The sequence below is a fragment of the Podarcis tiliguerta genome, assembly GCF_965153285.1.
Source record: "Podarcis tiliguerta genome assembly, chromosome: 16".
NCBI lineage: Eukaryota > Metazoa > Chordata > Lepidosauria > Squamata > Lacertidae > Podarcis > Podarcis tiliguerta.
The window spans coordinates 11,267,455-11,281,450 of record NC_139549.1 but is presented as its reverse complement, the minus strand read 5'-3'; the positions used below and the strand labels follow the sequence as shown (position 1 = coordinate 11,281,450).

Genomic DNA, 13,996 nt, shown 5'->3' with positions numbered 1-13,996 from the left:
ATTCCAAGAATGAGAATCATAATAACATCAGAATAAACTAAAAGCAGCTCATATGGTGCATCAGAGTAAGCCACACACACTATTTATATACTTTAAAAGCCTGTTCTAAGGTGTCTTCCTAAATGTAGGAAACGAAGGGGCTCGGTGGATTTATGCCATAAACAATATCAAGGGAGGGGCAAATCTGTCAACTTTGGTTTCTCTCAGTTTCTCATTTTTTTTAGTCTTAATTTCTCAGCACTTCCACATCAGTTTGAAACTGAGTTGCTTTTTTTAAGTCCTCAAAAAGTTCACCCGCATTTCAGAACAAATATCTCCCAAATAAACACATTTTCCTCTGAAACGTTGCCTAAATATAGACACTTTCACTGAGCAATTTCCTGAAATACAATGCTTTGTTTTCACAAATATATGCATTTCAGCACACAACTTTGCCCTAGGCCTTTAAAGATGAACTGAACACGAATTTCTCCCCCCTCACTATCAGGCCTGTTGGGGAAACAAATCATGACCTCTGAAGCTGACCTTAAGGCCCAGGCCCGTTTGTGTGGAAGTCAATTCAAGTGGTGATACACACACACACACACACACACACACACACCAAGGAAGTGTATATCTGCATGTAAAATAGATACAAAAATTTAAGCACCGGATTAAACTGCGGCATCAACCGCGCTGGGGGAAACTGGGGTCAGAATCTAGGGTTGACCCCGATAGAATCAGCAGGAGACCCCCAGATTCACTTCGGGGGGGGGAACTCGGGTCTCCCAATCTCGCCCACCCATCTGCCTCTCCCTTCCCTCTTCGCAGCGCCTAATGCCAGAAAGACCTTTTGTGATCGCCTAGCGGCTGAAGTCCAACCTCCCCTTTGACACATTAATAAGTCAGCGCTTCAAACCACTCACAAGGCAACCTCTCCCTGAGCTGTTTAAAACCCTCTTGCGTGGCGATTAGCTCCCGGTAATCAGGGTGCCAAAGCATCAAGGCTTCATCCCAAGGCGTCCGAGAAGAAACTCTCGATGCAGAAAGGGAGATTCTTTTGCCGCAAACAGCAACCGGCCGAGGGTCCCCGTGGAGCTCTGGGACCTTTAAGGATGACCCTGCGCCTCTAGATTCTCCACCTGGATGTCCTCGGCTAGTCCCCGGCTCTAAAACCCACCAAGGAAGGCATTTGGGGTGTAAGAAAAGGTAAACAACATTTTGTGTATGAGTAGCTTTTTTTAAAATGGGGGGGGGGAGTTAAGATGAGCAGGGCTTGGATATCTATAGCGAAAGGTCTGGTATAGGTGCGATTTCAGATTTCAGTTCAAGGTGGAGTTGCCAACTGTTTGGGAGGGTGGGGAGGAAATCCCGGCCTATTCCTGCGCCTTTAATGGCGTCTTGATCTGTGGAAATCAACGAGGGGAGAGGAAATAAAGGTGATGGATGGCCTGTTTATTCCTGCAGATCAAGTCATTGGTTAAGGCAGCGGAACGAGGCTTGTGTGAAAGTTGGCAATCTGAGCGGCAGGGTGTGTGGGGGTGACAAGGGAATTTCGGAGGGGTGTGATTTGGAATTGCAAAGTTGGAAAGGAGGGGTGGCAGGAATCTCGAGATGGTTTGCTCTAGGGTGTGCTTTTTGTGATCTCCTAAGAGACAGAGATGTAGTTGCTCTCCTGAAGAATCATTACATGTGATCTAAAGCCATTCAATGACGCATAGTAGGGTGGGTTTCTAAATACACCAAGTGGATATTGTGCCCGGGGAAATTCCCTCTGGCTAGAAGAGTCTAGCAGCCGATTAACTACCGGGCTAAGTTCAAGGCGTTGGTTTTGGTTGCATAAATCCCTATAAGAACCTGGGACCAGGATCATCTCACCTCTTATATACCAAATCAGTTCACTCTTCAGGGGAAGGAGTCCCGCAGAGACTCTCTTTCTAGGATGTCCCTTCCTCACAATGTAGGAATTGGGCCTTTTGTGTGGTGGCCCCAACTTTGGAAGTCCCTCTCCTTAGCTATTAGACAGCCTGGCCATCTCTGTTGTCATTTTGCAGCCTAGCAAAGACCTTCCTCTTCCTATGATCCTTTTAAGAAGAGATATTCATCCCAGTCTGCATCTGCATTGGAACTGGCTTTTAAGAAGTTTTAAAGGCGCTTTTGTTATTTTATCGTTTGCTGTTTGCTCCCTTGCTTCCTCTGAGAGGGTGGGGAGGGTGTACATTTATTATTGTTGTTATTATTTGTTTTATTTATTTTGTTGTTTTATCATGCCCAAGGCCGTCCAGAGAGACGTACAACCAACCAAACTAACAGATAATAAACCCCACACAGATATATTAACAGACCTTGCAAGTGTCCGGGATAAACCGAGACCTCCCGTTTTTTATTGTGAGAAAACGGAGGCCATTCCCCACCCCCAAAAGCACTATTTTGGGGGGCTGCGATCTTGCGCAGGCACCCAAAATGTGCATCTTTTGGTTCATCTTTGGGAGGAGGAAGCCAGGGCGCTCAATCACGCAAGATTACGACAACCAAAATGGGTATAGTTGCGATTAAAAAATGGGAAGTTGGAAACCAGGAAGATGGCATCCCAGAAGTTGTTTCAGAATGTTGGAGGGTATGCATTAAAACCAAGAGGAAATAAAAATACATTTAAAACATCCCGCCCATTTCCTAAAAGGCTACAGGTAGTTAAAGGCCAAAGGCCTTGTTATAGAGGAAAGGTTTTGCCTGGTGCCTAAAGACATGTAAGGAAGCTGCCTGGCGGACCTCCCTGGGGAGCAACCACAAATGGGGAGCCACCACAAAAAAGGCCTGTTCTCGTGTTGCCACCCTCCAGACTTCTCATGGAGGGGCCACACAAAGAAGGGCATCAGATTATGAGTGCAGGGTCCCGGAAATAAAAGAAATACATTAAAAATAGTCCAGATGACTCTGAATACCAGTTGCTGGGAACCAACAGTGGCTTCTGCTTCCAGAATCAGAGGCTGTTGTTAGAAGAGAACAGCGGTGGGCCTACTACTGTCCTCAGGTCCACCTTGCAGGCTTTCGTGAGGCTTCTGCTGGCCACTGTGAGAACAGGATGCTGGACTAGATGGGCCTTTGGCCTGATCCGGCAACTGAGGCTCTTCTATTCCAGAAGAGAATCTGATTTGGGGAGAGGGTTGCAACTCCTCACCCTGTTCCTATGACAACATCACTGAGGGCTTCTACTGACAATACTTGTGTTGTTTTGTATTATTTCTCCTTCTCCTTCATACCTCCCTCCCTCCCTCCTCTACCCAAGGCATTCTGGGTGTTCTGCCACTGTGTCCTGTAGACCCTTCCCCACACCCCTAGCTCGGCCATCTTGCTCCCCCTCGCCCTCGTAGGCCTGCCTCGCCTAGCTTCCCAGTAGCCTCAGCCCATCCCCCAAGATGACCTTGCCCCCACCAAGTGTCCCCCTCTTCTCCCCAAGCCAGGTGGCTCGCGTCTGCGAAGCCCTGCAGGAGAGCGGAGAATTTGAGCGCCTCGCCCGCTTCCTGTGGTCCCTCCCGCCGTCGCTCGCCCTCCGGCACCCCGAAGGCCTCGGCTGCACTCACGCCAATTGCCATGACTTGGAGTTGTTCGGCAGCCCAATTCCCTCGGCTGCGTGGTTGGCGCCCTACTGCAGCCAGGCCACTGTGGCCGCCTACCACCTGGAACCGTTCGGAGCCCTGCGGTGCGGAGAGAGGTTCTCAATACATCCGCCAGACCGATCGCCTGCCCGGAAGAAGGTCCCTGGTTTGCCGAGGGACTCTGGCCAAGATGGGGAGCAGAAAGTGAATGGCTTCAAGGTGGGCAGGACCTGATTATATTGCTATAGAGTTTTGGGGAGAGGGGGGGTCAGTCTGTATGATCTCTTCGTGTTCCTTCCATGCCTGTGTTTCTGTATCAAGGAGGCTTGGAATCTTAGAAGAGACCCCTGAACTGGTCAGACTGGTTTCTTTGTAAGTTAACGTCCTTAGCTGGCCAGTTGAGCACCGCCATTTACATGTCTAAAGAGGTTGTCCTGTTGCCATAAAGACAAACGGGATCTAGATCTGTGTTTGGGATCGGGAACCGTTTTCAGCCCAAGGGCCACACTGCAACCTTCCAGGCAACCTTCCAAGGGCCACATGCAAAAGTGGGTGGAGCAACACATGCAAAGTACTGCTCTTCAATAGGCTAGTTTCTACATGCACTCACACAGCACTCTCTATCCTCCATCCAGGCAGACGAGAGGCGTGATCAGAGTACAGAGATACATTCCAGCCTGGCAAAAAAAAAAAACCACTTGTATATATCTTCCTATATACATAAAAATGCAAGGTGTTGTCACGCTCTGCAGTTCGCTTGGCTTCCAATAGGCAGCCATGCAAATGGACAAGTGAGCTGTTTAATGGAAGCAGCTCCAAACTCCATCAAATGTGTCGGAAGTGATGCTTAACAAAAGGGGGGGGCGTCACACAGCAATTTACCAAACAGGGCAATTTGGTGTGGTGTGTGAGAAGGGCGATCGGGGAGGTACGTTTGGCAAGCAAAGCAATCAGGGGCAGCAGACACGTTTGTGTGCTACTTCACTAGAATCCCCACCCCCCAAAAACAACGAGGGCTGACTGAGTATACTTTGTGGTCACAGACTGCTAGCTGCCTGTTGGCTGGACAGGGGGGGAAAGGAAGGGTGGTGGTCAAATGGAGTGGGATTATGGGATGGACGGTCCGGAAGGAAGGAACAGCTGACAGGCTGGTTTGTCCCACTTATAAAACAAGTTGAGCAAGTGTTGGCAAACAGCAGGATCCATCCCATTAAGGGGGGGATGTAATAATATTATTTATTATTATTATTATTATTATTATTATTATTATTATTATTATTATCATCTGTAATTATATGTATTACGGTACTTGTTTTCTTGTTTACTATGGCAGCTCAAAGTGACTCACAATATTATAAGCAAGAAAAGAATCACATACACACATATATTAAAACCAGCAAAAGACAATTAATTTAAAACAAAAACAAGTGATCGTAAAAAGAAAATATGAAAAGGAATAGCAGGCATGGAGAAGAATAGAGGGGTGGAGACAAGGGCACCTCTTGAAGGGAAGGGAATTTGAGAGTAAAGACATCATTAAATGGAGCATAAGTTGATTCTGCTTTTCAGCCTCCGCAGAAGAGTATTTTCTTTCCTCGTTCCTTTGCACCTGTCCTGTGGCCTGACATCCGTTCTCCTTTTCCCCCAGGAAAGGACGCGGAACCTCCTGCGGGAATGGTACCTTCAGGATCCGTACCCTAACCCTTCCCGCAAGAGGCACCTGGCCCAGGCGACAGGGCTCACCCCCACCCAAGTGGGGAACTGGTTTAAAAACCGCCGGCAGAGAGACCGAGCAGCATCAGCCAAGCACAGGTGAGAAACGGCTGGAGAGAGTGCAAGGCAGGCCTGGCCTACCCATATTTTTCACTCTATAAGACGCACCAGACCACAAGACGCACCTAGTTTTGGGAGGAGGGAAACAAGAAAAAAATATTCTGAATCTCAGAAGCCAGAACAACAAGAGGGATCGCTGCGCAGTGAAAGCAGCGATCCCTCTTGCTGTTCTGGCTTCTGGGATAGCTGCGCAGCCTGCATTCGCTCCATAAGACGCACACATATTTCCCCTTACTTTTTAGGAGGGAAAAAGTGAGTCTTATAGAGCAAAAAATACGGTAACTCAAGCTGCGCTAGAACATCTCTATCATGCCAAAGTTTCCCACTGCAGTCTCTGGCATCTCCATTTCATAAGAATACCTAAGCAGCAGTCTTAAGAAGACAGTCTGGGATGAATCGACCCCCCAACCATGGGGGGGAGTGTAGGGGGGTGTCTGCCCCCTTTTTAAAAAATCCACATGGCTTAAAAAAAAATTATTCCATTGTTCTGCTCCCTCCATTTGTTATCAGCCTTCTGGTGGTTCCCTCACTGCGAGAAGTGAGGTTACAGGGAGGCAGGCGGAGGCCCTTCTCGGTAGTGGCACCTGCCCTGTGGAACGCCCTCCCATCAGATGTCAAGGAAATAAACAACCACCTGACTTTTAGAAGACATCTGAAGGCAGCACTGTATTGGGAAGTTTTTAATGTTTTATCATATTTTTAATATTCTGTTGGGAGCCGCCCAGAGTAGCTGGGGAAACCCACCGAGGTGGGCAGGGTATGAATATATTATTATTATTATTATTATTATTATTATTATTATTATTATTAGGCTGCAAAAGGAGCCATCAACCCAGCCTAGAGACGTCCAAACCGAGACGCTAAATAGCAAGCTGTGCTTGGCAGAAGAGAACAGCACACCCGAGGAGCAGAGGGATCCCACCGCAGCCACCAGTGACAATGAAAACAGCCAAAGAGCAGGGGAGACCTGGGAAGACTGATCCAGCCGAGGGGTTCTCTGTTCAACAGAAATGACTGGCTGGGGTGTGTGGGAGACGCAGGGCACGACCAATGGGAATGAGATGCAGTCATCACGAACCCCATTACTTATGGAATGGGGGCGGGGGAGGTTTTAAGGGAAGGGAACCAGGTGCCAAGATTGAGGCAGGTGTGGCAGGAATGATGGGAACGGAGAGTTTATTGGCTAACTTCCCTGTTATCCCGCTTGCCTTCCCCCGAGCAGCTTTGCAGCGCTGGCGTCCTTCGGAGGAGATAAAACCAGAGTCTCGTTGCCACTTTACAAAAAAATAGGTGTATTTACCTCGAGAGAAGGGACACCAGGACCCAGGCTTAAGAATTAAAGGCTCCTGGGCAGTGAAGACTCCAGGCTTTCTTCTCTCAGCCCTGCCTTGGGCGGCATCTAATTTAACCAGAATGAAATAATAAGCCTACCCAGATCTTCACTTCACACAGCCAGGCCCTTCTGTAGTTCTCTGGGCCCTAAGCCAGTGGGAAGGAAGGGCTCCCTGCTCAGGCATCCAGAATAACGTCTTGCTGAGTCTGCAGTCAGGACTGGAGAGAAGAGGGCGAGGAGAAGCCCGGAGTGAGGGGAGAGGAAATAGATTGGGGAGGTTTTGGAAGTGAATGAGAAGTAAGGCGAGAAAGAGAACATATATGGGGGTATTTGTAGATTAAAAAGAGGTCGGGGCGGGGGATAAGGATGGATGCACCTATATCAGTGATGCTCTTGCCGATTTTGAGCCAAAGGAATCTGTTGGATAACTGACAGCACCAATCATCTTTTGGGGAACGATCGAAAGCAGTTTTCCACACCTTTTTGGCCACTGGGTGTACTTTGTGGGAGACATACCAGCAGCCAGGGCACTTGCAGCCACACCTGGGGGTTGGGGCCCAGCCACTGTGTCCATGAAGCTTTTGGCTAAACCCTTTGCATCCCTCCATCCCTCAGTTGAAACAAGGTGTCCATACAGGTAACCTACATCTGCTTGCATTAATCCCTTGTTTAGTTTGGCTCACCCCTCCGATTTCATCCTCTGCCACATAAATTTAGATTGAGGTCTCCCCCGGGGGGCGGGGGCGGCAGAGGCCTCTCTTTTGGGGTTGTTTGTTTATCTCTCTCTGTGTAAACTGCTGAGTATATTTACGGCACAGTATCAATAAAGTGATTCTATTCTAATATCTAGAGAGTGCCACTAAAAATGCCAGCGCCGCATTAATAAATGATGGTGGCTTTGCATTCCAGAGGCGATGCGTCACTTAAAAACAAACAAAGGGATGGCTCTAGTGGCTCCCTTCTGCAGGCATGAGGTTGAGAAGAGAAGCGTTTGGAATGAGAAGGAATTAAGGGATACAGCCATGATCAACGCTTTTAAAAGGCTGGAACCCTGTGTAATAAGAAGAGCTAAGGCAGAGCACAAAATATGGTCTGAAGCTCAACATCAAAAAAACGAAGATCATGGCCACTGGTCCCATCACCTCCTGGCAAATAGAAGGGGAGGAAATGGAGGCAGTGAGAGATTTTACTTTCTTGGGCTCCATGATCACTGCAGATGGTGACAGCAGCCACGAAATTAAGAGACGCCTGCTTCTTGGGAGGAAAGCAATGGCAAACCTAGATAGCATTTTTAAAAGTAGAGACATCACCTTGCCAACAAAGGTCCGTATAGTAAAAGCTATGGTTTTCCCAGTAGTGATGTATGGAAGTGAGAGCTGGACCATAAAGAAGGCTGATCGCCGAAGAATTGACGCTTTTGAATTATGGTGCTGGAGGAGACTCTTGAGAGTCCCATGGACTGCAAGAAGATCAAACGCATCCATTCTTAAGGAAATCAGCCCTGAGTGCTCACTGGAAGGACAGATTGTGAAGCTGAGGCTCCAATACTTTGGCCACCTCAGGAGAAGAGAAGACTCACTGGAAAAGACCCTGATGTTGGGAAAGATGGAGGGCACAAGGAGAAGAGGACGACAGAGGACGAGATGGTTAGACAGTGTTCTCGAAGCTACAAACATGAATCTGACCAAACTGCAGGTGGCAGTGGAAGACAGAAGTGCCTGGCGTGCTCTGGTCCATGGGGTCACGAAGAGTCGGACACGACTGAACGACTAAACAACAAGGCAGGGGTCAGCAAACTTTTTCAGCAGGGGGCCGGTCCACTGTCCCTCAGACTTTGTGGGGGGCCAGACTATATTTTTTTGGGGGGGGAATGAACAAATTCCTATGCCCCACAAATAACCCAGAGATGCATTTTAAATAAAAAGACACATTCTACTCATGTAAAAACATGCTGATTCCTGGACCATCTGCGGGCTGGATTTAGAAGCCGATTGGGCTGGATCCGGCCCCTGGGCCTTAGTTTGCCTATCCATGAGCTAAGCAAGCCTGCTGGCTTAGGCCAATATTCAGAGGCACAAGATGCCTCTGAAAGTGGAGGTGTTATTTCATTGTCATTGAAAGCCTTGTCCTCCCTAAAATCTGCTGCTAAGTCATCCAAGAGCCAAGTCATCCTTTCTCCTTATGTAGGCAAAAAACAGCACCTGGGGATCCAAGTGGAGGCTGGTCCATTAGGGCAAATGAGGCACTGTCCCATCAGCATTGCAAGTGGTCCAGGAGGATGGCAGTTGTAATCCTGCAAGTTCTGGAAGACCACAGGTCTCCCACTCAAGTCTTCCAGCTTGCATCCAGTCCAGGGGGTGCTGCTGCCTGAAACCTTATTCTTCCTTAGTTCCAGTGTTGTTCCTTGTAGAACTCAGCAAGGAGGATGGGGACCAAACTTAGAATGGCTCAGCCTGTCAATGGCTCTGGCGCCACCTACTGGTGTGCTCCCTGCCTTCTGCCCCAATGGGCACCAGCCACCATTAAAAGGAAGTGGAAACAGCTCAGTGTGGACTGACTACATACAATAGGCGTGGCTTGGAGCATGTGGGGAAGGGACATGGCTCAAACCCTGAACAGAAGCACACCACTTGGCAGCATTTTGTTTAAAGGTCCCGGTTGTATTAATTCCACCCAGTCCCACTCTCAGGGCTTATCTCTTTCCAGGCATGGTCCATGATTGAAAGCTCCATGTCTGAGCAAACCCTTTATTCTGGTTTCCCCACAAAACCTGCTCTTTTAAAGCTCAATCGGAGCAAGCGGTAATCTGCATAAAAGCTGAATTTACTTTTGCTCCAATGCAGCTTTAAAGTAGTGGTGTACTGTGGGTTGTGTTATAAGAATTTTTAGGACTTAGATATATAATAAATGTTCATAAATGTATCAAGCAAACACATGCATAAATATAAAAGCCACATGTCTGGAGCAGCACAGGAATACATTCCTGAAACCATTTTGACTCCCAAACTGACCAAATGTTTCTCTGCAAGCAGGGAGAGGGAATTAAGTGATTACCATCTCAAAGGAATGGCCAGACTACCAGGAAAGGCAATCAGATAAGGCATTTTCAGATAACCTGGCAGACAGGAGATAAACAAAGCACTCAGATTTCTGTTGTAGACCACCTTTTCTATGATGTATGTATGATGTTTCTGGGGGTGGTCTTGAGCTCCAGGGCAGGGAATTTCAAAATGTCTGTATAAAGGGAGGCCCACCTTTGTTCTGGGTCCTCCTCCGTCCTCCTGCGTGTGAGGGGAGCACCTTGTTGCAGCAGCGTTAATAAAGATCAGGCTTACAAGCTGCTTTGCTTCTCAATATTCTCTTATTTTCTACTACCAATGGAGAACCTACAAAGGACTCTATAAGGGCTCTTGTGTACCCCACAAGGGAACAAGACCAGATTCTGTTTACAACAGTTGCCAGCACCCAGGGCTGAGTGGAGGTGGTGGGTGGCAGAGAGGGAAAAGAACGGGGTACACATGTGCATTCAGCTGCCTAACGGCGTCTGTGTCACACAGGAGATCACAGCAACAGAGGTAAGAAGAGCCTTTCCGTTGTCTGGAGACGTCACTTCCTGGTTCGCGTGGAGAAGCCATTTTCAACAATGAAAGCACACAGCTGCATTGAGGCAGCACCAGGTGTTGGAATTTTTGTGCCCCCTAACAATTTTGCGCCCGGGGCAACAGCCCCTATGCCCCACCTCCACACTACACCACTGCTTTAAATAGTGTGTTTTTGCAGGGAAAGCTTGGGGCAAAAATGATTTGACATGGCGTGCTAAAGTGTGGACCTCTGCCTGGAAAGAGCAGGGCACAAGATAAGTGAGGATAAGCCCTTAGTCTCCTCTCCTGAGCTATCAGATACGTCTGGCTCCAAAGCAGCCTTAATTCCTGGGATCGCAGCAGCAAGACCAAGACCAGGGTCCAAATCCCCACTTGGCCACAAAACTAATCGCACTGGGTGACTTTGGTAGGGAGGAAGTCGCTGCCTCTCAGCCTAACCTACCTAGAATCATAGAATAGAATCATAGATTTGGAAGAGACCACAAGGGCCATCGAGTCCAACCCCCTGCCAAGCAGGAAACACCATCAGAGCACTCCTGACATATGGTTGTCAAGCCTCTGCTTAAAGACCTCCAAAGAAGGAGACTCCACCACACTCCTTGGCAGCAAATTCCACTGTCGAACAGCTCTTACTGTCAGGAAGTTCTTCCTAATGTTTAGGTGGAATCTTCTTTCTTGTAGTTTGGATCCATTGCTCTGTGTCCGCTTCTCTGGAGCAGCAGAAAACAACCTTTCTCCCTCCTCTATGTGACATCCTTTTATATATTTGAACATGGCTATCATATCACCCCTTCACCTCCTCTTCTCCAGGCTAAACATGCCCAGCTCCCTTAGCCGTTCCTCATAAGGCATCGTTTCCAGGCCTTTGACCATTTTGGTTGCCCTCCTCTGGGCTCACAGGGCTGTTTTGCAGGTAAAATGGAGAGTGGGGAAGAAACACATCTGTCCCCTTGAACTCCTTGTGAAGAAAGGCAGGAGATAAATGTAATAATAAAATAAGAGTTTGTGGAAACTTATGCTTCTGGAGAAAATAAAATGGGAGTGCTGGGGTCTTTGTGAGACCAGATGCCCTTCAAACTGTGGATGGGGGCCATTTTTATTTTATTTTTTTAAGATGGGTAAGGGCAGGAAATCTGGTGCCATCTGGGCAGGGGGTCAGGCCCAATTATCCACACCCTAACAAGACTGCCCCTGTAGCACCATCTTTCTCGAATCAAACGAAAGACGGAACATGCCATTAGGTAAAGCTGGGGAGCAGGGGTCAGCAAATTTACTGTGCCTCGGGCCGATGTCTCAAGCGCTGATCACGTGGCAGGCCGGAGGGCGCTTGCCCATACGCATGCACACACGCTATTTCTGGTGCTCCTCCGACCCAGAAGTGGGCAGCCGCGCAGCGCAGCGCCGGTAAGAGTGGACGGCGGCAGCGGGTGGCAAAAGTCACCGCAGGCCAGATAAATGAGTCCCCCGGGCCTTCTCCGGCCCACGGACCTTAGTTTGGGGACCCCTGGGGTAGAGGAAGCGAGAAGAACCTGCAGATTGATAGTGTGGTAAATGATTGGTTTTGAAAGGTTCAGTTGTTCAGTGATGGCGGCCGACTTGGATGCTTTTAAGAGAGCATTGGGCAAAATCACGAAGGGCCAGACCCTAGACGGCTGCTAGCCACAACAGCTATGTTCTCCTCCTCCTGTTGGGAGGCAGCGAATGTTCCTCTGAATCACAGTTACTGGGAATCACAAATGGTGAGAGTAGCTGTTGCACTCTCCGGGGGTGGTATTCTGGGGTCGCCATCCGGTTGGCCCCTGTGAAAACAAGATGGTGGTCTCGATGTAGCTGGGCTCTTCTGGTGCTCTTGGCTATGCGAAAAAGGCAGCAGGTTGAGATTTTACAAGCCAAGACTGGGGAGGGGAGGAAGAGAGCGAGGGGAGATCTGTTCCCGTCTCTCCCGCCTGCCTGAGTCTCCCCGCCACTCTGCCATCATCTCCATGGCAACACCGGGAGGATGAGAGGATGCTCTGAGGCGTGCAAGGATGCAGGGATCGGACAGCACCACAGGCTTCCTTGCAGCCACCACCCGGGGAGAAGCAACTTACTTCCGAGCAATTGACTCCCATCTGCTCGCTGCCAAGGCGGGCAGCTCTCCTCAGCTGCTGCGGTTGCCAGGGCAGAAGCGGCAAAGAGATACAGACAACTTGGCTGCAGGGCCTCAAAACCTTGGCCTTGCTCTGCCTGGGCTTAATTGGTCATGAAAAATAAAACACACACGCAAATAAATGAGAGGGAGGAGAGTGGCGACAGGAAGACCAGGTGTTCTTGGACTACAGTGCCCATCATCCCCAACCGTTTCCCTTGCTGGCTGGGGTTGATGGGAGTTGAGTCCAGCAACAGATGATAGGCTACAGCAGGGGTAGCCAACTGGGTACACTCCAGAGGCGGTTGGACTTCAACTCCCATCAGCCCCAGCCAGCACTAAATAGTGAGGAATGATGGGAGTTGGAGTCCAACATGTGGGTTCCCCAATCCTGTTATAGGCATATGTCCTAACCAATCAGGGATCCCATATCTTAGAGAGGATGGGGCTTCCAAGGTTCTTCAGATGGTGTTGGACTTCAACTCCCATCAGCCCCAGCCAGCATGGGCAATGGATGATGGGAACTGTAGTCCAGCAACTTCTGGAGGGCCACAGGCTCATCACCCCAATCTAATTAATTGTTTCCCTTTAGGTTTTCCACTGATGGGCGGTGGGGAGGTGGAACTCAGCTGCCCTTCTTACCTGGGAGTAAGCACCAAGGAAAAATATATTGTATTGGACTATATACTGGACTGGACTGAAAGTAGCCTCCCCCCCCCCCATCTCTTAGATTGCAGCTTCTCTACCTTATGAGGACAATGGTAGCCTGAACTCAGGTTTTATACATGGCAGATTTGGAAGGCTAATATTCAAGCCACTCTATTTAGCAAGTTTGTAATTTTTACTGCTTTAAAATTAAACCAGAGACCCAAAAAGTTAGTTGGTGTTTTTTAAACGGTTCTTTCACTGCCAAATCTCAAAAACTGGGCAACCACCCCCAAAGTCATAAAGCCAAAAAAGTTGGGTGCAAATTATGGCATCTTGCCCAGTTTTAAGTGGGAAAATGCCAGTTTCATTCTATTCTTTTAACACTCAGCTTTACATTACTTTTTTTTACTATTACAGATCGTACATACCTTGCTGAAATAATTTATGCAGTGTCCGAGACCCCTGGGCAGATGGTCAGCAGAACCAGAGCAGCAGGACTGTTCTGTGATGGGCTAAGAGCAGAGGTCGGCAACCTAAGGCCCACGGGCCAGAAGCGGCCCATGAGGATCGCTTAACCCATGGGTAGGCAAACTAAGGCCTGGGGGCCGGATCCGGCCCAATCACCTTCTAAATCCGGCCCGCGGATGGTCCAGGAATCAGCATGCTTTTACATGAGTAGAATGTGTCCTTTTATTTAAAATGCATCTCTGGGTTATTTGTTGGGCATAGGAATTTGTTCATTATTATTTTTTTCAAAATACAGTGGTGCCTCGGGTTACATACGCTTCAGGTTACAGACTCTGCTAACCCGGAAATAGTACGTCAGGTTAAGAACTTTGCTTCAGGTTGAGAACAGAAATCATGCTCCAGCGGCGCA

General features: G+C 48.6%; 1 protein-coding gene across 1 annotated transcript; it reads left to right on the top strand.

Moving 5' to 3' along the window:
- The first annotated feature begins 2,900 nt into the window (after window positions 1-2,900).
- LOC310667025 (homeobox protein SIX6-like) lies at window positions 2,901-7,812 on the top strand. Its single transcript, XM_083418664.1, has 3 exons — window positions 2,901-3,794; window positions 5,224-5,387; window positions 6,220-7,812. Exons 1-3 carry the CDS (start codon window positions 3,396-3,398, stop codon window positions 6,386-6,388), a joined length of 732 nt encoding a protein of 243 aa, XP_083274790.1. The 5' UTR covers window positions 2,901-3,395; the 3' UTR covers window positions 6,389-7,812.
- Window positions 7,813-13,996: the final 6,184 nt, after the last annotated feature.